General features: G+C 40.9%; 2 protein-coding genes across 3 annotated transcripts in view; one reads left to right on the top strand and one right to left on the bottom strand.

The window, feature by feature from the left end:
- ARFGEF3 (ARFGEF family member 3) overlaps positions 1-21,968 on the top strand; it is a 174,178-nt gene that overhangs the window by 50,429 nt on the left and 101,781 nt on the right. For both annotated transcript variants that reach the window (XM_003926873.4, XM_010337561.3), the window contains one exon: positions 17,360-17,428. In XM_003926873.4, coding sequence (XP_003926922.4) covers positions 17,360-17,428 — 69 coding nt within the window. The remainder of the gene's footprint in view (positions 1-17,359; positions 17,429-21,968) is intronic.
- PBOV1 (prostate and breast cancer overexpressed 1) lies at positions 4,786-5,084 on the bottom strand. Its single transcript, XM_010337567.1, is given in 2 exon segments — positions 4,786-5,012; positions 5,015-5,084. Coding segments are annotated over 2 exon segments (297 nt in total).

Below are 21,968 nucleotides of genomic sequence, written 5' to 3'. Positions count from 1 at the left end.
CTGGAGAATCACTTAAGCCTAGGAGGCAGATGTTGCAGTGAGCCAAGATCATACAGCTGCACTGTAGCTTGGGCAGCAGAGTAAGACCCTGTCGATAGATAGATAGTCACTAAATATAATTATCTTGCTATACAATAGATCTGAAATTTATTCCTCCAATTTAACTATAATTCTGGATGAACCCAAAAGACATTATGTTAAATAAAATAAAACCATGCATAGGAAGACAAATACCATGATTTCACTCACATGTGGAATCGAAAAAAGTTGAACTCACAGAAGTAGAGAATGATGGTGATTGCTGGAGGCAGGGGTGCTTAGAAGGGAGGAGCAATGGGGAGATGATGATCAGGAAACATACTATTATTTTTAACTATTTAAATATCAGGATTGGAGGAAAATACTTTGGTTCACAACAAACCTAGCCTGAAGTTAATTTTTTGTAGTATGCTTTTATCTTAGATAAACATTTTGGCCAAGCTGCTAGAAAATTAATGATATGATTACTGTACTTTGGATAATGTTATTATTAACATCAAATAAAACTTGATGGTAACCTTACTTTGATAGGTCACAAGTAGGGATTCCATGATCATTTCCCGTTTCTGAGATTTAAAATACTTATTTCTGTATAGAGATTGGTTCATAGTATAGAGTTTCTGGCTTAGAATAATATGTTTTATCTCCCTTCTTTCTGCACAAGGAATTTCTATATCACCATTTTAGTAATCTCCAGAAGCCCACACCCCTTTATCTTATAATTCTCTAATACTTATAATGACCCAGGTAAAGCCTCTTACATAAGTCCTTGTTTTGCTAATAACATTACTGTATTAAATGCTTTTACTGTATTCTCCCAAAAATTATAGAAGAGAGAATTAGATGAGTTCCCAGGGAAAAGACCGGATTTCCATTACATATGAAGGGTATGTTAATTTAGTCGTGTTGCTTCTACATGACTCATTCTCATGATAAATTATTTAAGAAATTCCCTGTAAAAATCTTCCAGCCATCTGATATAAGTATTTTGTAGGCACAGAAAATCTTTTAAAACAAGATATGGTGGACATCTTCAACTGTTGGTCTGGGATATACTAATCAAGAGGGATAAAGCCACATCATGCAGTTTTCATTTGTCTGTCCAACCAGAGCATGGCCCATTTTTATATCAGATCCTAGGTGTTATTTTTTAGAAGTTAGGTCATGCATTTTATTCACATGTTGGTATCTGTTAGTGCTTATAAACATGAGAAATTGAACCAGGTCAAACTCTAAAGAGTATGGAGCAGTTATATTAAATTCCTGGAAAGAAAATAACAGTTTCCTTTTGCAGAGATTTCTCCAAGATTAAACAGAAACTAGCCAATAATGAAATCCAATATCCCAAGGATAGTATTCTCATTTAGAAAGGAGGCCCTAGACTTTCAACGAGAGGGTTAAAAAAATCAGTGATGCTTGCTTCTGACAAATTAAACAGGAATGAGGTTAAATCACTCAGAGTAGGAACTATATTCCACATGGTTTTACTGTGTAACAGGAGGGGGAGAAAAGGCATGTTCAATTTATTGAAATGGCTATGGAACCCAAATAAAAAATTTGCAGCTTGAGCAAATGTCAGAACTGTAGTGAATCAGAAAGATTCTCTGAAGGTAGATTACCTACCTTTGAAATGGATTAGTAGCCTATTGAACACTTAGGTTAAATACTCATCTGCTTTGGCAACATTTTCCTGTGGTGTGTGCTGTTTCCATAAATGCCAGATAGACTGTATAGGAGCCATGGTACGTATCTAATGACTTCTCTGACAAGAATAATCAGGACTTGTTTCTCTTCTTTCTGATGGATAACCTTTAGTGAGGTTATTACCTGATACAGCTGGCTGAGTCTTCAAAGGCTGCGGCGTGGAATTATGGCTGGCCATCCAGCTCTGTAAGCATGTGCAAGATGTGAGTGTCGTATCTGAGGAGGGCAGGCTGGCTTTGGCGATAAGGAAGGAGATGATACTGGACACTGAGACGGCATTTGATAAATATTCTATTACTGGGTATCTGGTTTTATGTGCATCTTTAGATAATAGAAGTGAATACTGGTGGAGCGCTTTACAATTTTTAAAGGAGAAATGACAGGGGCTGATCATTTGACACTTACTATGCACCAGGCACATTGATGCTAAGGTCACACAGCTAGTGAAGTGACCAGGCCACTATCTGAATCATCATTCAGCCTGAGGTTGAACCTGTGCTCTTAAATGGTGGCTTACCTTGCCTGCTGAGTCTATCCCAGGAGGCTTGTGGGTGCTAGTCACTGCTCTTCTCCTTGTATAGATGATGGAGCAGAAAAGCCAAGTTACAGGCTAATGAGGGGTAAAACTAGGACTGGCTCAGAGTCCTGTGTGTTTTCCATGTCCTCCCATGACAGTGATATTCCCTCAGTAGTTCTATGAGCTAAATTCACATGTAAGAAGGAATCAAAGTGTCTTTTCCACTAAGTTAGCTAATGGATCTGGGTGTGTGTGCGTGTGTGCGTGTGTGTGTGCGCGCATGTGTGTGTGTGAGAGAGAGAGTTGGAGAAAGGGAAAGAGTGAATTTACTGTTGGGGTACTTTGTGGTTTTCTTTTTCTTTTTCTTTTTCTTTTTTTTTTTTGAATTGGAGTTTTGCTCTTGTTACCCAGGCTGGAGTGCAGTGGAGAGGCACGATCTCAACTCACCACTCACCGCAACCTCCGCCTCCTGGGTTCAAGTGATTCTCCTGCCTCAAGTAGCTGGGATTACAGGCATGCGCCACCATGCCCAGCTAATTTTTTTGTGTTTTTAGTAGAGACGGGCTTTCACCATGTTGGTCAGGCTGGTCTCGAACTCCCAACCTCAGGTGATCCACCCACCTCGGCCTCCCAAAGTGCTGAAATTACAGATGTGAGCCACTGCACCCAACTGGGGTATTTTTATGTAACAAAAGACTAGCAAACATCTACAGAAAATACACAGGTGAGTGAATCATGGACAAAGAGTTTATCTGTATGGCTGGTATTCCTAAGCTTCAAGGTATCCGTTTAGAGTTCTGGTATTACAAAGTGGAGGGGAGTGTGCTTTTAAATTATGTATCAGTACTGCTGTCAGTGCCTTGGTATGGGAGCAAGAAACAGGACAAAGGAAGAAAGACTATGTTTAAGTGCCCTCTCAGTAATGTTTTAATGGCAGAGTCTTACACTTGGGATGTTTCTTCAGATGGTTAGCTTTGATGTTCTTAACTCTGGGCATTTGGTCTTCTAGAGTTCCTTTTGGAAAGAATGTGATCATTAGTGAAGTTTGAGAGTGAAATGGCTAATTTGTCTGGCTTCTCATAACAGGGAGAAATCTCTTCTTAGCCTGAAGCCACCAAGACACTTCAGAAGATTTGCAGCAATCTCTAGCATTAAGGAAAAATCCAACATTTGATGAAAAATGTTTACCTCCTGAATGTGTCGTAGTTGGAGGTTGATCCAACAAGCTTGCAAACATATTGTTTGCGCAGTTAATGCGATGAAGTGTCTAAAATATGTGATTCTGCTAAGTAAATAGTTCTCACACAGCCTTCCCTCTTCCTGCTCATAAGGTTGAGTGATGAGAATCTTTTTCTCCTTTGCAAACATATTGATATAATTCTTGCTAACTTTCGTCACATCTTTCTTTACCCTTTGATTTGACAGCCTTCAGCAGATGGTAAAAATACATGAAAAAGTAACAAACATGGAAAGCTTAGAGATGTGATTTTCCTTTAAAGAGTTTACGCATTATTTTTGAGATGGAGATTTTCATATTATCTATTAATATCATTTTAAAGCACCACCATTCCCAAGTGTTAACTATATTTGAGAATCACTCTACTAAGTGTCTTAAAACGTTTCCCACATAATCTTATTTAAGCGAGTATAAATGCAGAGGCCCCCATCACTTACTCTAGATCTTCTCTAGTTCCAAATAGAACGGGAAGGTTCTCTGATTTTGTAATCATTTATTCAGCAAATCTTTGATTGTTTTCTGTGTCAGGCACTGTGCTGGGCACAGAAGATCCTGTGGTGAAAAAAAACAAAACCAAAGAAAAATGTAGTCTGTGTTTGGAGGCTAGTGATAGTTAGAAGTCAAGTAAACACATAAATCCACTGGTTCCCAGGGATCCACAGTTTCACTTTAGTTGGTTTCCATTACACATTGTACTGTCTCCTAAACTCTTGACTCAGGCATGACTTGAAAATGTCACTAGTTACTGAGGGAAAACTAGTGGCATACTATGAGTGTTGTTTTTATCCATCTGGTGCCTAGCACAGCATCTGGCACATAGCTTACTAATGCCTTGTTAATTTAGTTATTGACTAATGGAGAGACAGAAACACATGTGGTAGTTTTTAATGGTCCACTAGGATAAACAACAAACCAAAGAAACTAAATTGAGATAACAGATAATAATCTGTGAGTACAAGAATGAGAAAGATCAACATGGGTTTATTTTTTAGAACTGAAATAACATCCTACATCATCAAATCCTTTTCATAAGTAAATTGAAGTTGGAATGCTTTAGTAACTTGGCTGGGTTTAAACAGTCATTGATAGCAGAATTGCCTTTTCAACCCTTTATATTTTTCTGGAAAGGCTTTGCAGCAAGGCTGAGAGTTTATGTGGTCGGCGGATGTATGGTTTCGGGTAAGTAGAGAAGACAACACTCCAGACCTGGGGGTTTGAGTTAACTGTAAGATCAATGCGAGTGATATGGCTGTGAAGATAATGAAACATAAGAGAGCGTGGAAATCCCTCACACTAGATAGGTATTCACTGAGGAAACTTTCATGGTCAAGTGTGTCTGCAAGTCTTCAAGAATGGCATGGTGTGACTGTTCTGTGGAATAATCAAGGAACTCTGTTGCCCTTTGACTTCTTTTTACTTTTTCTTTTTTTCAAAATATCTTGTAGCAAAATGGTGAGAATGCAGCTTCTGGAGCTAGAATGCCTGGTAGCCTTGGGAAATTACTTTATCTGTGCTTTTTCTGATTTGTGAAATGTGAATAATATCGTGCATATCCTTACATTTCTGATTACTTAAGAAGGCCCTCATATTTACTACTGTAAATTGAACTGTAGCTCTCTAGCTTAAAAGAATAATTTTGTAAATTATCATATATCAGCACCTCAATATATTTAAGGTCCTAACCATCAGCCATGAGTCCACAGTCCGAGGAAAACACCCTCTATTTAGCTGAGCTAATGTTTCCGTTCCATCCTGCTAGGTGGAGTTCTTGTGATTTGATTATTCCATAAGAGCTCTGTAATTATTAAGTGTTTCAGATCTAGAGACTCAAGTTGGCTCTAGCTCTTTAATAATCCTATCTTGAGTGGCTTGCTTGGTGAGGTCTATAAGTATCAACAATAAAACTGTCAAAAGTCCTATGTTTAAATTGGCAGAGACACTTTGAGATGAGCTTCTCGTTCTGCAGAGTCTGAGAGGGAAAGAGAAAAGGAAGGAGAGTGAGGGTGTTATCTGGAGCATGCCAGTGAAATTTGACTTCTTAAAAATCCAGCTGTGAAATTAAGTCAAAATACGTTTGTTACAGGTTAAACTTGAAAAAAATAAGTTATTGAACTTACTTGTATTGAATTTTTTTCTTTTAAGACCTTATTTTTACTAGTTTACTCAGCAAATATATTTTTGTTACCAACAGTACATAAAACTAGGACTAAAAACAAAACATTCAAAGGCAAGGGTTTATTATTCAGTCGGAAAGCAAGAAGAGGCAGGCTATTACCACAATTCAAAGTAGCTGTGTATGTTTAATCAGAAGAAAAGTTCAGTAGGCATGTTCAGGAGGAAGACGTGTGTTTAGCAGGAGAGAACATCCTTCAAGGAGAGGATGCTATTTGAGTTGGATTTCGAAAGACAGGTAAATAGATAATTATGTTGGGAGAGAGGGCATTCTTGGTAAAGAAAAAATGTCCGGGAGATGGAAACTGTAATTAGTGAGGAATAGTGGATGATGAATCTGAAAGGCAGATTGCAGAGGTTCTAGAAGGCCTGCTCTCTGTAAGCAGGCAAGTGATCCAGCCAGAGCTGGGTGTTAAACATGGAAGGTGAGGACAGGGAGGATGGGTTTGCAGCATGATCCAGGAATCAGCAGAACCAAGTCAGTAGCATTGTGAAATATCTTATTGGAAGAGGCTGAGCCAGTGGTACCAGGACTTAATTCAGGTTGGTGGCAGTAGGAAGGGGCCACCTGGGCTGAATGCAGAAACGTGTGACTGAGTGTACTGACCTGGTTTGCAGAGACAGTGAGGAGCAGCTGGTGACTAGAGCATGGGCAGTGAGTAGGTGGGAAAGGAAAGCCCAAGCTGCCTGCGGGACTCACAGCCAGAGTCTAGTAGGTTGAGTGCTGGTCTTAAGGGGCTAATTTAAGAGAGAGAGACTGAGTTCATATTGTCATATCTCAGTATTTATATTTAATTTTTTGATGTGTGTGTGTGTGTGTATGTGTGCATAATATTTTAAAAGACTAGTTTAAAGACATGCTAGTAGTTGAACATTATGGGTATTCCAAAAAAGAAAAAGTTCGTTGTAAATCCCATCATGTTGACTGATTTTCGTATATTGATTTCTCATCATACCTACTTATGTGCTGATAGTTATATTCATTGTGTGTTTAGGATTTTCTTTCTTTTCTTTTTTCTTTTCCCTTTTATTTTCTTTTGGCAGGGTTTCACTGTCACCTGGGATGGAGTGCAGTGATGCAATCATAGCTCACTGCAGCCTTGACCTCCCGGGGCTCAGGTGATCCTCCCACCTCAGCCGCCTGGGTGCACCACTATGCTCAGCTAATTTTTGTATTTTTTGGTAGAGACAGGGTTTTGCCATGTTGCCCAGGCTGGTCTCAAACTCCTGCATTCAAATGATCCATTCTCCTTGGCCTCCTGAAGTGCTAGGATTAGAGGCACGAGCCATCATAGTCAACCTGTTGCTTGCTTTATACTTTAAATCATAAGCATTTTCTACGATATGGCTATACACACACACACACACACACGTATATATATATATTTAAGTACAGTTTTGATGTGGCATACTTAATTATATTTTTTTAATTTTTCTATTATTTTCCATTTATTGCCAATACAAAATATTCTATGTTCTAGATGAAAGAGAAATCTGATTTTTGTATACTGATTTCTCATCATACCTATGTGCTTACAGTTATATTCATTGCATGTATAGGATTTTCTTATATCCTTGTTTCTATGAGAAAATGTATCCTGCATTCTACTGAAATCTTAGGCAAGAGTCTGTTTGTAAAACATGAACTGCTTGTACAATGGAACAAAAAAATGTAAGTCTTCTCCACTCAACTTTTGGGTGCAGGTTCTAATACACTTGCTGGTCTTCATGTCTGATACACTTGCTGGAAGGGCATTGAGTCAGCCCTTCCGCAGTAATTTCCTTTTCTTTTTCCCACCATAATCATGCGTTATCACCCAGCAGTAATCAACATGTAACTGACTGATCCAGTTTGTTCTTCCTAAGGGTTGGAATGAGTAGACCTCATCTTGACCAACTAAATTGCCTTGCCACTTAAACACAGCGGAATCTCCAGGAATTCACTTGAAAGAGTAAAGCAAGTTCATATTCTAAAATAAATATGGTTGGGACTATGCCTCATATATCAGAAACCACCCCAAAATGCGGTAGGCAGTTCAGGCTGGGCTCAGCCGTCTGTTCTTTTGCTGATCCCAGCCGGACTTACTCAGCCACCTTCGGTCAGTTGGTGGCTTGGCTGGGGCTGGCTGACTTACAATTGCTGCATCAGCTGCAACTGAGAAAACTGGTGCCTCTTTTTTTTTTTTTTTTTTTTTTTTTTTTTATAAAAAGAGGCTTTTTATTAGAAAGAAAACCTTTCATTTTCTAGCATGGCAGGTTATCTCCGTGGTGGCAGTGGCAGGGAAAACTGAGGAACTCAGACCCCCAGGTGTTTGGGGGGTTTAGTTGGTTTGCTTGCTGATGTCCCATTGGTCATTTCAAGTTAATGGTCACCCCGTACCTCATGTTTAAAAGGTAGAGAAATAGGTTGTTTCTTGATGGGGATATCTACAGGGGTAATTAAGAATTTTAGAGCAAGAAATTAGCTGTTTACCATATTAGAGCCTTGGTGAGGTTGATGTGATTTTCATGAATGGCACCAAGAAATTATTTGGTCTAATATGTCAATATTTGGGATGTTTAGAAACTGAAATTAAGGATTACAACCTGGGGGAAATGTTGACTCTAGAAATAGATTTGTGAGGCCTCTAGTTAGAAAGGACAGTTATAAGACTTGGCCAAGGGAGAAAGTTTAGAAGGGAGAAGAAAATATACATAATGAACAGATTATCTGTTCAGGTGAGTTAGCTAAATTAATTAATATTTACATATTTTTTCTATGACTATCACTGGTACAGTATTTCCTAGAATCAGGTGCTAAGGGCATATCTGAGGAATATGAATAACTTCTAGTGGCATCAATAAAGGTCAAAAAAGAACGTGTGACATGACCATGAGCCCATAAGTAACTTGAAAGATTTTCCACCTTCAGTATTTAGGAGCTCTAGTAAAATCAGTTTCCTAAAAAACCTCTCAGAATAGCTATTTGCCAGCACTTCAGTAAGTTGAGCCAGAAAGTGATTTGTTTGATAACCTGTTAATAGTGGTAGATGTTTTACGAAATGAAATAACTTGATGCATTTTCTTAGGGTCAAAATAAAGATTGAGGATGTAGCCCAACTACTCGTTGTGACTTGCAGGCCACAGTCTCTGAAGCAAAGGGAAGGATCAATGGCTCGTCCTAGATCCTCTCTGGAAGTCCTAGATTCTAGCTCTGAGCCTTCTGGAATTGGAACAATGTTGTAGAGCAGGAGCATCCAATCTTTTGGCTTCCCTGGGTCACATCTGAAGAATTATATTGGGCCAGACATAAAATACACTAACACTACTGATAGGTGATGACCTTTAAAAAATCTCAAAACAATCTCATAATGTTTTCAGAAAGTTTATGAATTTGTGTTGGGCCACATTCAAAGCCATCCTGGGCCACATGTGGCCCATAGGCTGTGGGATTGGACAGCTTGTTGGTGTTGTTGGTAGAAGTTCTGAGCTGTTGGTAGAAGTTCTGAGTTGTGTCTACAAGGCATGTGGGATAGAAATGAATGAAACAGTTGTTCTCCCACGGGGGCAATTTTGTCCTCAGGGGACATTTAGCAGTGCCTGGAGACATCTTCAGTTGTCACAGCTGGCAGTGGGAGGGAGGAGCTGGGGGATGGGGTTCTGCCACTGCCATCTATTGGTTAGAAGCCCAGGATGCTGCCAAATATCGTTCAGTGAGCAGCACAGTCCCCCTACAAATGGAATTATTTTGTCTAAAACATGAATAGTGCCAAGATTGAAAAACCTGACCAAGTGAACAAAAAAAAAAAAAGCTCATCTTTGTCATTCCACATTTTATTTATTTTAATATCAATAGCTTTAGGGGTACAAGTGACTTTTGGTTGCATAGACAAATTATATAGTAGTGAAGTCTGAGATTTTAGTGAACATGTCTCTTGGGTAGTGTACCTCCCTTATCCTCCTCCCTCCCCCATTCTGAGTCTTCAGTGTCCATTATATCACTCTGTAACATCCATACTTTAAATTAAAGTAAGGAAATGTCCTCTGAAAATTCTTTGTTTCCTCTGTGACTCGATCCCTCCCTCACTCCAAAGATAAACATTGTGCCATTTTGCGAACTTCAGAAGACTAAGTCTGCTTTGTTTTTTGTGCCTGGACCATGAGGGAAAAAAACCTCTCTTGATATATCATGGTCTAGGTACACTTTCAGCAATTAACACTCCATTTGACGTGCGGAAGTCAGGTACACACTTCACCCCGTAGAAGAGCATTTGATGTCTCGATAGTCCTGTGTGAATCAGTGAATTTTCTGTTCTTGCTGCCAAATTTGACAGTAAAAAAAGAACTGGAATGTTTCTAAAGAGAAGGAATTATGCAATGATTTTTAACTTTATGAAGTTTAAAGCCAATCTACATGAGAGGCCAGAAGGGAATGCGTGTTAAGTAACAAAGCTAAATTCTCAGCCAGAGCCAGAGTTGGGCTTTGAAATGCACCTGGCATTAAGGTTTTCTCCATGCACCAAGAGACAAATGCAAGGCCTTCTGTGGGCTGTACTTTTTCGAGCCCTAAGTAGCTTATTTTGTTTGGTTTGATTTATAAATAATATCTGATATTTTGAGAAAGATCCCCCAAGAAGGACACGTGTGTTCATTAAGATAATTTTTCACAAGGAAAAAATAAATTTTTTGTTCATTTGATATGCCCTCATGCCCTCCATATGGCCTAGGGGTAGATTGACTCCCCCAAATCAGCTCACATTTTGATGGTACCCTTTTTGTTCCCTAGGCTTAATTTATTGATTATATGTATTATAACATGAAATTTAGAGTTCCGTGAAAGGATGAATACAGCACTACACCTTGTGTATTATTGTGTTAGACCCTGATATGCCTCCCCAAAGGACAGTGCCTTTCCCCATTCGGAATGTTCATTACAGCTTATTGTAATCCATTATTTTATGACTATCTTCATACCAAATGTGAGCTCTGCAAGATTAGAGATTATCTATTTGTTCACTGCTGTGTGCCCAACACCTACCCTGGGCGTGGCCTGTAGTAACACCTCAGCAGATACTTGTTGAGTGAATGAATGGGAGCCTGAATCATGCCACACACAGGGAGATGTAACCTGGCCATGGAGTTGCTCTCTCATCGCTTCAGGAATCACTTCCTCACCCCCAAGTCCTCTGGAAATGGTCCTGCAAAGGGCTCTGTTGGAACCTAACAGAAATGAGCTCTTCAACTCATAAATCCTACGCAAGTTACCATTTATGATGATGAGTACAGAAGATGGATAGGTTCTCAACAGAGCATAAAGGGAAATATCAGAAAGCTCTCATGGGAGATGCTTTCTGACTTTACCAGAGATGATTTTCTCCCCATCCAAAATGAGGTACTGCCAGATTCATGTAATTTGCTAATCCTGAATGAGGGATTACCAAATTATAACTTCCTTAAATAGATCATCTGAAACTCCAGTATTACTTTACATGGTTACAAAAATTGCCTTTCACCAGTCAGGCTACCTGGATCTGACATTCAGATGCCCAGAACAGTTTTCTTCCATACCACGAGGGCTGTTTTACTACATTGTCTACACCAGGTGTCCCCAAACTACAGCCCGCCGGCCGCATGCGGCCCCCCTGAGGCCATTTATCCGCCCCCCCCCCACCATACTTCAGGAAGGGGCACCTCTTTCATTGGTGGTCAGTGAGAGGAGCACAGTAGGTGGCGGCCCTCCAACAGTCTGAGGGACAGTGAACTGGCCCCCTGTGTAAAAAGTTTGGGGATGCCTGGTCTACACATTTTACAGTAATGAGTAGGCACATAGATGCACAGTTCCACTGAAACTGTTAGGCTGACCATTCATCTGGACATTTGATAGAAGATACTGAGCACGGGCCGGGGCCCAGCTGCTCCCAGCACCTCCTGGGGCCCAGCAAGGTGCTGTGAACAAGCAGGCCTCAAAAAAGGTAGTCCTTACTTTCAAGAAGCTGAGAAGTCCAGTGGGGGGTGTGTGTGTGTGTGTGTGTAAGTATACACATTTAAGTAGTGTATCTAAACCATTCCAAATTGCTCATTCTGTAGCATTAAATACTTTGTATTAGGCAATTTAAGCAAATTGTATTCTCTAAGGCCTGTTACTTCATTAATATCTAATATAAAGCTTGGTAAAATATGTGGGAACGGTGGGGTATGAGAGATTTCAGCCAGGTTGACTCGAACAGTAAGGCTTGGTGGGAGGGCAGTTGATAGGATGGTACCCAGGTTTCAGACATGGGTGACCATTGCCTTCCACTTTCCCTGCATCTTTTTTCCAAATGCGCAACAGCCAATTCATGCCAATTCATTGCCATTGGAACAACTAGGAACTGTCTTTGACATCATCTACATCTTACTAAATGCCTGTTTTATCTCTCTGACTTCCAATTTGCCCTAGTTTATCTCTTCTTGGTTACGATTTGTTGGCCTGACCAGCCCTAATATGTGTGAAACACTTAAGGTAAGGCATTTAAATTGACATGCAGTAAAGTTCCAGCTGGCCCTTCCAGCATCACCCCTGGCCTCTGCTTTCACACTTCCATGCCTTGCTCATGACACTGCCTTTGCTTGAGGCATCTTTCCCTCCCTTTTCTCTCCAGTATCGGTGCTTTGTTCACATCTCCTCTCATCTGCAAAGTGTATCTTTTCCAAAGTTACTGTGTCTTCTAGCCTTCCAAATCATTCTATACCTCACAATTGCAGAAGCATTTATCACAGCCTTGAAGAAAAGTTGCAGGCATTCATTTCTCCAATAGATGATGATATTTTTTGTTTTTTTTTTTTCCTTTTTCGTCAAAAGACTGTGCTTCCTTTATATTTGTAATCCCACAACAATTAGAACCTTAGTGAATAATGACTGGAATTGAATAATAGTCTAAAAGAACAGAAAGAAGAAAGTGGAGCTGGGTCAGAAAAATGATAACTTGTGGCTTTGTTAAGACATGGAGTGAAAACCAAAGGTTTTATGTTTCTCAATATGGATTATCTGACATTTCTAAGTTCCTTTTACTTGAAATAAGCTTAATCATTTATGTTGGAATAGCTACCATGAGCTACATGAAATGAGACTTGTGTATCTTCTGTGAGAAGGCAGCCTTAGAGATCTGTCTCATCTGCACTATTTCTTTAAACGTTCATTTAATTTATTTGTTCCTGTAAATATCCTTGGGAGCTGGGATGGGAATTTTAAAGGTAAAGGGCTAGAGGACATAGACAAAGTCACACGGCAATTAAACACTAAATCACATGCATGATCATGTCCCATTTGTGGCCCTGACATCACAGCCTCTGCTCTGCCCTGATCATGGGCACTGGGCAGGGTGTGCCTGACAGAGAAACCCCCGATTATGACCAGGACATGTCCTTGGGAGAGGATTAATTCAGAATGTTCTTAGAAGAGCATATCTGCAATTTTGTACTCACCATCATTATCTATCCACATCCATCCCTCTCTAATCTTAATGTGACCACATTTCCTAGATTCTTACCACTTGTGCCCAAATCTTGCAATAAATCAGCTTTGCTTTCTCCTTTCAAGTCTAATTCTTTTTTTTTTTTTTTTCCTGTAAACCCAGGGTTTCTGTGCACATTTTAAATTGAGGGATTGCTTCTTGCACATAGTAGCTGTTCAGCCATTCAGTTTTTAAATAAAGTGATCTGGGACTTTTATTTGCCATTGTAACGATTTTTGCCTTTTCATGGAAAGCTTTGCCCCTGTTTTTCCTGTTTTCCTTGTGGTTCATTTATGGAGGCAGTTTCTGCAAGCTGTTATAGATTGCAAGACACTGCCCATCACTCAAGTTCCTGCTGTTCCATGCTAATTTAGTTAGTATGCTTTAATGACCCTGTAAAGGATATATTTTTAATAAAATCGCCCTCAATATTTAGCTGCTTCTGTTTTCCATGGAGCCAACGTGCTCAGAATGTTAATCTAAACCTGTTGCCCTCTCATTATGCAATGGAAGTCAGATGATTTCAATTTGTCATTGCCCTAAATTTTCTACCCTTACTCTGTGTTTTAATCTGGCAAATTAATATATGCTAAGGACTGGGAATATCAACAGTTTCGATAAGTCATTTTTATCTGCTGCATCATCCTGGCTAGACACTCTGCCCTTTATATATTTTGTGAGTCCCAGGAGGGCATGGAACCATTAGCCCTGTAATTAAAATTTGCTGTGCTTCTCAACAACAAACTGCAGGAACTTAAGGAACTGGCTTCATTAGTGTGCTTTACCTTCATTATTTCCTGTTATTTTCAGATATATATGTTATATTAGGGTTTAGGGGTGCCCTCAGCTCCCCTGAAAGGATGTTTCTCCAGGTTCTTGGTCTCCTGCTCTCTCAAGAATGAGAGAGGGGACCATGGCGCAGTGCATAGTAAATGCCAGACTCAAAAGTGTTTGTAGAAAGTGATTTAGAGAGAGAGAAACCAGAGAAGGAGAGAGAAAGAAACAGCCAACTCTCACCCTGAGTGAGAGAATCCAGAAAGATGGAATCCAGGAGAGGAAAGCAGCTTCCACACTGAGTGGAAGGGAACAGAGAGAGATGGAGTTTAGGAGGGGAAGACAGGCTTCCATGAGAGAGTGCAGAAGGGGGCTCCAGAGGGGAAATCCAGGAGAGAGAAAGACAGCTTCCACGACGGGAGTGTTTGTGGAAGGGAACTCAAACATGGCATCCAAAGGGGTGTGGAAGAAGGGGACTTTTAATCTGGGAGGAACCCCCACCTTCCCTAAGACCCTGGACCAATGAAAGGAGTTCCTTAGAACTTCCGCTGGAGTGATCGACTTTTTGTTTCTTCTTGCACCTGCGACGTTTCAACATAAACCGTTAGATCTTTGGATGGAGAGAGATGGGAGGGGGGTATGGCACTGGGAAGTTCTTGCCCTTAAAACTACACCCCCTTGTGGACCCGGAACACAGTGAGTCTTTGAATATTGGTGGCCAGACATTAGGTGTGAAAAGCCTTCCTTCCATCATCTTGTGAACATGGTCAGCACTGGCTGGGGGCCGGGGTGTAGGTATCCTCAGCTTCTGGGGACTGTTGCAGGGAGGCCTCCCTCTATATATGCTGGGCTTCCCTGCAACACAGGGGGTCGAGCTTCCTGCATTCCCCTGAGAATCTTGATTCCTGATACTGCTAACTCAACACCCTCATGAAGACCTCGCCATGGGAACTGCTCCTACTTCCAGCTGCTGCTGCCGAAAAGCAGCTCTTGCTCACAGAAAACTGGGTCAAGTTTTGAATGCTTCTTCCTAATCCTGCCCTTGTGTACCTTGTATGAATGCATAGAGCCACGGAAGGCAGAAAGTCGATCGTCAGTCCTGTAAGCAATGTTAATAATTAACCAGTGCAGCCAAATATTTGCCATCATTGCTTTCATATTGTAAAGTGGTGGCAGTCTTTATTGTCAATACGTAAAAAACCAAGAGCCCAGATGGACGGAGTGGCCTCTGCTGGCCACCACCACCACCACCACCACCACCACCTCAGACTCCCCACACCCCTGCCATGAAACGTGGCACCAAAAATAAAAAACTTCAAAGTAAGAAAGCATCATGTGAGAATGTCCTGAGGGCCTTTCAGAGGCTCAGCGGATGGTATAGTCTAATGAGAAGATTGCAAATAAGCAAACAAGTCATTTATGAGACCAATGTCTGCTCTGAAGTAGATGAAACAAGGAGATGTGCTGAGGAGTACACTAGAGAGGGCGATCCGGGAATGTCTCTCTGAGGGGGCGATGTCTGAGTTGAGACGGGAAAGTAGCCAATCAAGCCACATGGTAAAACAAGTAGAGGAGGAGCCAAGGACAGGGCTTTCCAGCCATGGGACCACCACTGTGTCCTCACAGGGTCTGGAAGGTGTAGCCTCCCTCCAAGCCCAGGGTAGGTCCTGGTGACCCCACTGTCCTCAGCTTTCATCCCTCCCTGCCTACCAAATCCCAACTCTCAAAGATTGTCAGGAGACAGAAGCCTTCATTTCCCATAAAGCCAAGGGGCAGTTGTTCACCTAGTCCCCTTTTCTCAGTTGCCACAGCACTTAGCCAATTTTTTTTTTTTTTTTTTTTTTTTGAAACAGAGTCTCACTCTGTCATCCAGGCTGCAGTGTAACAGTATGATCTCGGCTCACTTCCTGCAACCGCTGCCTCCCAGTTTCAAGCAATTCTCATGCCTTAGCCTCCTGAGTAGCTGGGATTACAAGCGCCCACCACCATGCCCGGCTAATTTTTCTGTGTGTGTTTTTAGTAGAGACAGGGGTTCGCCATGTTGCCCAGGCTGGTCTCAAACTCCAGACCTCAAGTGATATGCCCACCTTGGCCTTGCAAAGTGCTGGGATTACAGGCGTGAGCCACTGTGCCCTGCCGACTGAGCCGATTTTTATCTGGAGTTGATTCTTGGATTCAAGTCTCTCTAAGAATCAAAAGACTGAGGAACACACCTGCAATTAATACCCACCCTTGTGACTAAATATGGCAAAAAGTATTTCTTCCCCTCTAATTGCATTCATACTTGCTTTCTCTGAAGGACCGGCCTAGCTGACAGCTAAGACTATGAGATGGGGAGAGATTTCTTTTCACCTCTGACAACTGCAGTTTTGGGGCATGCTGATTAGATGTATATCCTGTATTAGGTAAATTTGCTAGGCTTCCATGCTCCTTCATGAATTGAACAGATGAGAAAAATGCTCAGAAGATTGCTCCTGGCAGGCCAAGCTGCAGGCAGGGCATGGCTGTGGGGTTTGAGATCAAGGAGCAGAAACCAGCACTTTCGTGTCTGTTTTCTGCAGCAAGAAAAGTTAGAAGCTAAGTGAAGAGGGAGAGAGTACCCTCTTTACAAATTGAGAAGCATTTCTTAAAATGCCACAGGCCTTTATTGATCTGTTCCCTAAAGGCCTACAAGTAGAAAGTGAAGTTTTTAGTGATCTTTAAAGATCTTACAGATGTCATGCACCCATTGTCTGTGTATCTCGGAAAATAAGGGAAATAAGTAAACCCCATGCAGCATTCTGGAGGAAACTGCAAGAGGGAAGAGGAAAATGCCATAAAAGAATTTCTAATTCCATGTGGATTGGGAAGGGGATAGGAATAGAAAATGACACTCACCTTTGACTCCCAGAAGAGGTGGAGATGGCTTTGCCTAGTGAGCACGTGGAGTCAGTCCTTGAGTTCAAATCTCAGCTTCACAACTTGCTACCTGTATGACCTTAGGCAACATATTTAATCATAGGGTTTTAGTTTTCTCATCAGTAAAACAGGAGCAATAATAACAACACTTATTCTTAAAAGATCATCCTAGGTAATTCATATGGAGTGCCTAGCATTAAGCCTGGGATTTTTCAAATGACTGCTACTAAACAACTCTTTTTCGGTTTTTGCTGTTACTGGACACGTGTCCTGGAGCTGTTGAGAGATGCTGTTTTTGGCCAGTCTTGCAAGTCCGTTCCATGGGGAGAGATTAGCAGCCTTTATTTTGTAAAGGATAGTCTCTGCTTTATTAAACACTGTGTGGCCACTAATGAGAAAGCAGTGGGTGGGCTATAAAGAAACATCAGATAAAGCAAATAGCAAAAGAATCATAAAAACAGGACTCCACAAAGGGCATATGAAACAACAGTGAATTTCCAGACTGTTAACCCCTTGTCCCTTCCTTCATCTCACACCTTGTTAAAGGTTTTACTGTGCATCACCTACACGCCGACATTTGATCTGAATGGGAGTGCTGTGCTGAAGATCGCGGAGGTGAGTACTGCCTGTGTCCTGTTCACAGCTGCTTTATCTCTAATTGGTATAAATACTGGGGTGGAACTAAGCCCCAGCACTGGAGTGAACCCTTCTCTGATTACTACCATGGGGAATTTCTGCTAAGAAATTGATCTGTGGGAAGCATGCTGTGTGGTGTGCCGTCCTTGCTCGTAACGCTCTGTGTCTCGGAGCCCTGTGTGTTTGCGTTTGCTTCGCTTGAGGCCTTAATTGTGGGAATAACAGTACTGGTTCTCCTTACCGTGCTCTACCCAGGCTTATTGCTTTCTCGGTCTCATTTGCCTAAGATTCATTGAAAAGCGTTTGATTTTAAAGAATAGTTTTTAAGAAACCAAGTAGGAGATTTAGAGAGATGTTTCTAGATTAAATCCCCTCCCCTTCAAAACCCTGATGAATGCCTTTTGTAATGATAAAGCCTTCCCTTTTTCTATCAGTATTGCAGCCCAGAGTAATATGGCCTTCCAGCACTCCCAAGAATGTGTCCAACAGAAAACTTGGCTTCTCGAATGTCTGGCATATGCCTTTGGCTTTTGGAAACATTATCATTTCAAAGCTGAACTTTAATATGCTTAGAATAATTTCCCTTCCATTTCTCGAAAAGAATATCTTCAGGATTTATGTTCTGATAAGAGTATACATTCAAATGACAAAAAGAAATGATTTTCTGAGTTCTGAAATGATGGAGAAAAAGGCTAATTATCAGCGCTCATGGAGAGTACTTACATTAGCAGATACGTGTGCTTTTTATGGTATCATGTGGTATTAAAAAGTGAAAATTAAGAGAAAATTATTTTTGAGCATGTAGAAAATTTTTTAGTCAAAAGAGAAAGCAGCAGCCAATCAGCTGACCTCTCACTACAACACAAGTCACTTTTAAAATACATATTGATATAGATGGAAAGAACACTTTCCTTTAACACATTTATATATATACTCTGTACAAGTAATGAAATCAAATAATTATCAGTGTTTGCTTTTAATTGAATCTTTTTTTTTTTTTTTTGAGATAGAGTCTCATTCTGTTGCCAGGCTGGAGTGCAGTGGCATGATTTCAGCTCACTGCAACCTCCACCTGCCAGATTCAAGTGATTCTCCTGCCTCAGCCTCCCAAGTAGCTGGAACTACAGGTGCACACCACCATGTCCAGCTAATTTTTGTATTTTAGTAGAGACAGTGTTTCACCATGTTGGCCAGGATGGTCTCAATCTCTTGACCATGTGATTCACCTGGTTCAACCTCCCAAAGTGCTGGGATTGCAGGCGTGTGTGAGCCACCTGGCTCAACCTTTAATTGAATTTTAAGAGCCCCGTGAGTGCTTTCATCATTTGCAGGTTCACTTTTCAAAGGATAGTGTTGTTTCTGAGAATAGCAAGAAGCAGGATTGGTGTGTAAGAGGCTTGTTAGCCCTTTGCCATCTGAAGGAAGAAAGGAGAGGTGCTAAGCTACTGCCCCTGCCAGTGGAACTGGGGGGAGAGGATGACAAGGAGCAGAGGATCTTCAGGAGGAGAGGGCTGCCAGGGAGCTCAGCACTACCCCTGGATAGGAATAGGTTCTCTCGAGGTTGTTAGTATCAACCTCACGAGAACTGGTTTTTGAATGAGAGTGAGAATGATTGAAAATATAATTCCTTGCCAGGCACGGTGGCTCAAGCCTATAATCCCAGCACTTTGGGAGGCCGAGGCGGGTAGATCACGAGGTCGAGAGATCGAGACCATCCTGGTCAACATGGTGAAACCCCGTCTCTACTAAAAATACAAAAAATTAGCTGGGCATGGTGGCTCGTGCCTGTAATCCCAGCTACTCAGGAGGCTGAGGCAGGAGAATTGCCTGAACCCAGGAGGCGGAGGTTGCGGTGAGCCGAGATCGAGCCATTGCACTCCAGCCTGGGTAACAAGAGCGAAACTCCGTCTCGAAAGAAAATATAATTCCTGAATAATAGGCACACACCACCAAGTTTGGCATGAGTGAAGGGTGTTCACTGAGAGTATCTGGAAGCCAAAATAAAAAGACTCAGTAGGCCCATCCAGATAGGATGCAACAACTAAATACTATGGCCTCTTCCAAAACCAGGAAAGGAAAAACAACAACAGATCATAACCAAAGAGCGATATAATGATAAAGGCATTTGAGCTTGGTGGGAGAAAAAATGGGCTCCAGAGTCCCACCGCTTACATGTGAAATCTGGCTCTACACTTCACAGTGGTGTTGCCTGGGATACCTGTGCTGACCTCATGTTTGCTCTCTGTAGATGAAATAAGTGATCCTTGCTCATAGGGTAGTGTGCTAATGAGACAGAAAAATACAATCCACATAAAAAGCTCTTAGTGTAAGTCCAGCCGCATGGTAAATGTGAAATGTTTGCCGTTGCCACTTTTGAAACAGGGAAGCAGTTTATAAAAGCACCTTAAAATAAACCATTTAAAACGTCTGTGGAAATGTTAAGAAGGAATCTAGATGTTCTCTTCCTGCTTACTCTTGTATACATTGACTGTTACTCACGAATAATGTTTACCCTGAAACCTGCTGATCAGGGAGTGGGATGTGTACTTAAGTATGAAAAATGAGGCTATATCTCCAAGGTACTGAAACTATAAAAGGATCATTAAGCTCTCAAAATGTAAATAAGAGGGCAGCTTTCATTTGTGTATCTAAATTTAGCTTGCTTAATTAAACTGCAATAATGAAAGGTTTTTAGAGCAGCATCCTCTGTGACAGGAAGCATACGAAATATTACCAAATTAAAAAATGGACAACTATGAAATAGCCAACAAGCACTTTCTGCTCAATTCCGTGAATACTCATTACTAAAATTCCATATGGATACATAGCCCTTCTCTTCATTCGTTGAAAGCTGAGCCCAAGATTTCTCTTAATACTATGCACAGAGTAGCAGATATGTTGAGTTTTCCAAGGAACGTTACCTTCATATAAGAAAAAGCTGTGAGAGTAGAAATTGCCAAGGTCTTGAAGTAAAAGAAAAAGTGGAAAAGGTGGAGCTACAGCCATGAAGATGGTTAATGCTGCTCCACTGCAAAGGTTTTTATACCTGCGGAAGGCTTCTCTGTGGAATTTCTCAAAGGCAGAAAGCCTTGTTCATAAATGCATGTTTGCTGGTTTGTTTTTATTGACTCATGGAAACTTTTAGTCTTTGATTCTGTAGCATGCTATCAGGGTCAAGCAAAATCTTTCTCAAATACCATTTTTTTCCTCTAAGATGCATACTTTCAGGGTATGAAAAATACCTTTTTATCATTACTCATTCCAGCCAGCCAGCCCTTCATTCCATATTGTTTAATAATAATAGCTACTAGCCATTGAATCCCTAAGGCATAGCAATAAGTAGTATTTTACGTGTCTTCTCTTTTAATCTCTGCCACAACTTAATAAAGAACCCAAGCAAAGTGAAGTTCATTTGCTTGCTCAAGTTTCTACAGCTAGATACTCAAATTCAGGCTTTTAATATTGCAAACATGTGCTGTGAATCACTCTGCTATATTTCTTCCTGGCTCCCCTCAGTCTTAGAGAATGTTAGTAGAATCTTGCCATGATAATATTGGCAACCTACGGAAGTTCTTAGGAGACTTATACCCTTAGACCTTTACTGAGACATTTAGTTAGATAATTGTTCTATGGTGTTTTTATATATAAAGCTCAAGTGTTGATTCATTTTATTTTTTTTATGACCGTGGATTCAAGTGGCCATTGGGAATATGCTACTTTTTCTAATATCTTTCCATATCGATAGTGTATCTTTTCTGAGCATTATATATAACACATCGGAGAACTAGAAGTTAGTAATAGTTTCACTTGTTGCCCTGGGGAGCTTGAGAAACATTGAAGCTCAACACCTGCCACCAATGATTCTAATTTAACAGTTCTAGTTGTCACTAAAGTATTTTTTAGATTGGGCTGGTTTATAACTTTTGAAATGTTCAGTGATACTTTTTTTTTATTAGCATTGTTTCTGAGACATACCTAAAATAAAATGTTCTACAATTTAAAAACAGAGAGTCTCAGTTATAATCCCACAGAAAAATACACAAATACCCTAATCTATTTTATCTTGGAAGCATCTTGTTACGTTCTCTGTAAGAGTGGGAGGAGTAACCCCACCTCCTGGCAGGAAAACTAGCAAAGGAAACAGGACCAGGGCCTCCAACCAGTTGAGACCACTAGACTGAGGAAATCGTATTTCGAGGAGCTTGACTTTTTCTTCCTGAAACCCTTTCTTTCCTGTGTGCCAGTCTCTCTGGATTCTGGTTTGACTCCGCTGAGGAGTCTGTTCTTTAGCTAGTTACTGCCAGATAGGCTTTGAGCAAGCTAGTGCTTCTTTGGCAAGGAATTTCCACATCTCCCTTAAACCTCTCACTTGCTTGGCTCTTGAAGTTGTTTGGAGTTAGAAGACACACAGACCAGTGTCTCTGCTTCATTTTGGACTGGTTCATAGGACAGAGGGTCTCAGCAGACCTTCTGTAGACCAAGTAGATGGCATCTGGGAAGGTGCAGCAATGGATGGGTT

Source organism: Saimiri boliviensis, chromosome 4 (assembly GCF_048565385.1).
Source record: "Saimiri boliviensis isolate mSaiBol1 chromosome 4, mSaiBol1.pri, whole genome shotgun sequence".
NCBI lineage: Eukaryota > Metazoa > Chordata > Mammalia > Primates > Cebidae > Saimiri > Saimiri boliviensis.
The sequence above is the reverse complement of the archived record's forward strand: the minus strand, read 5'-3'. Positions and strand labels throughout refer to the sequence as shown.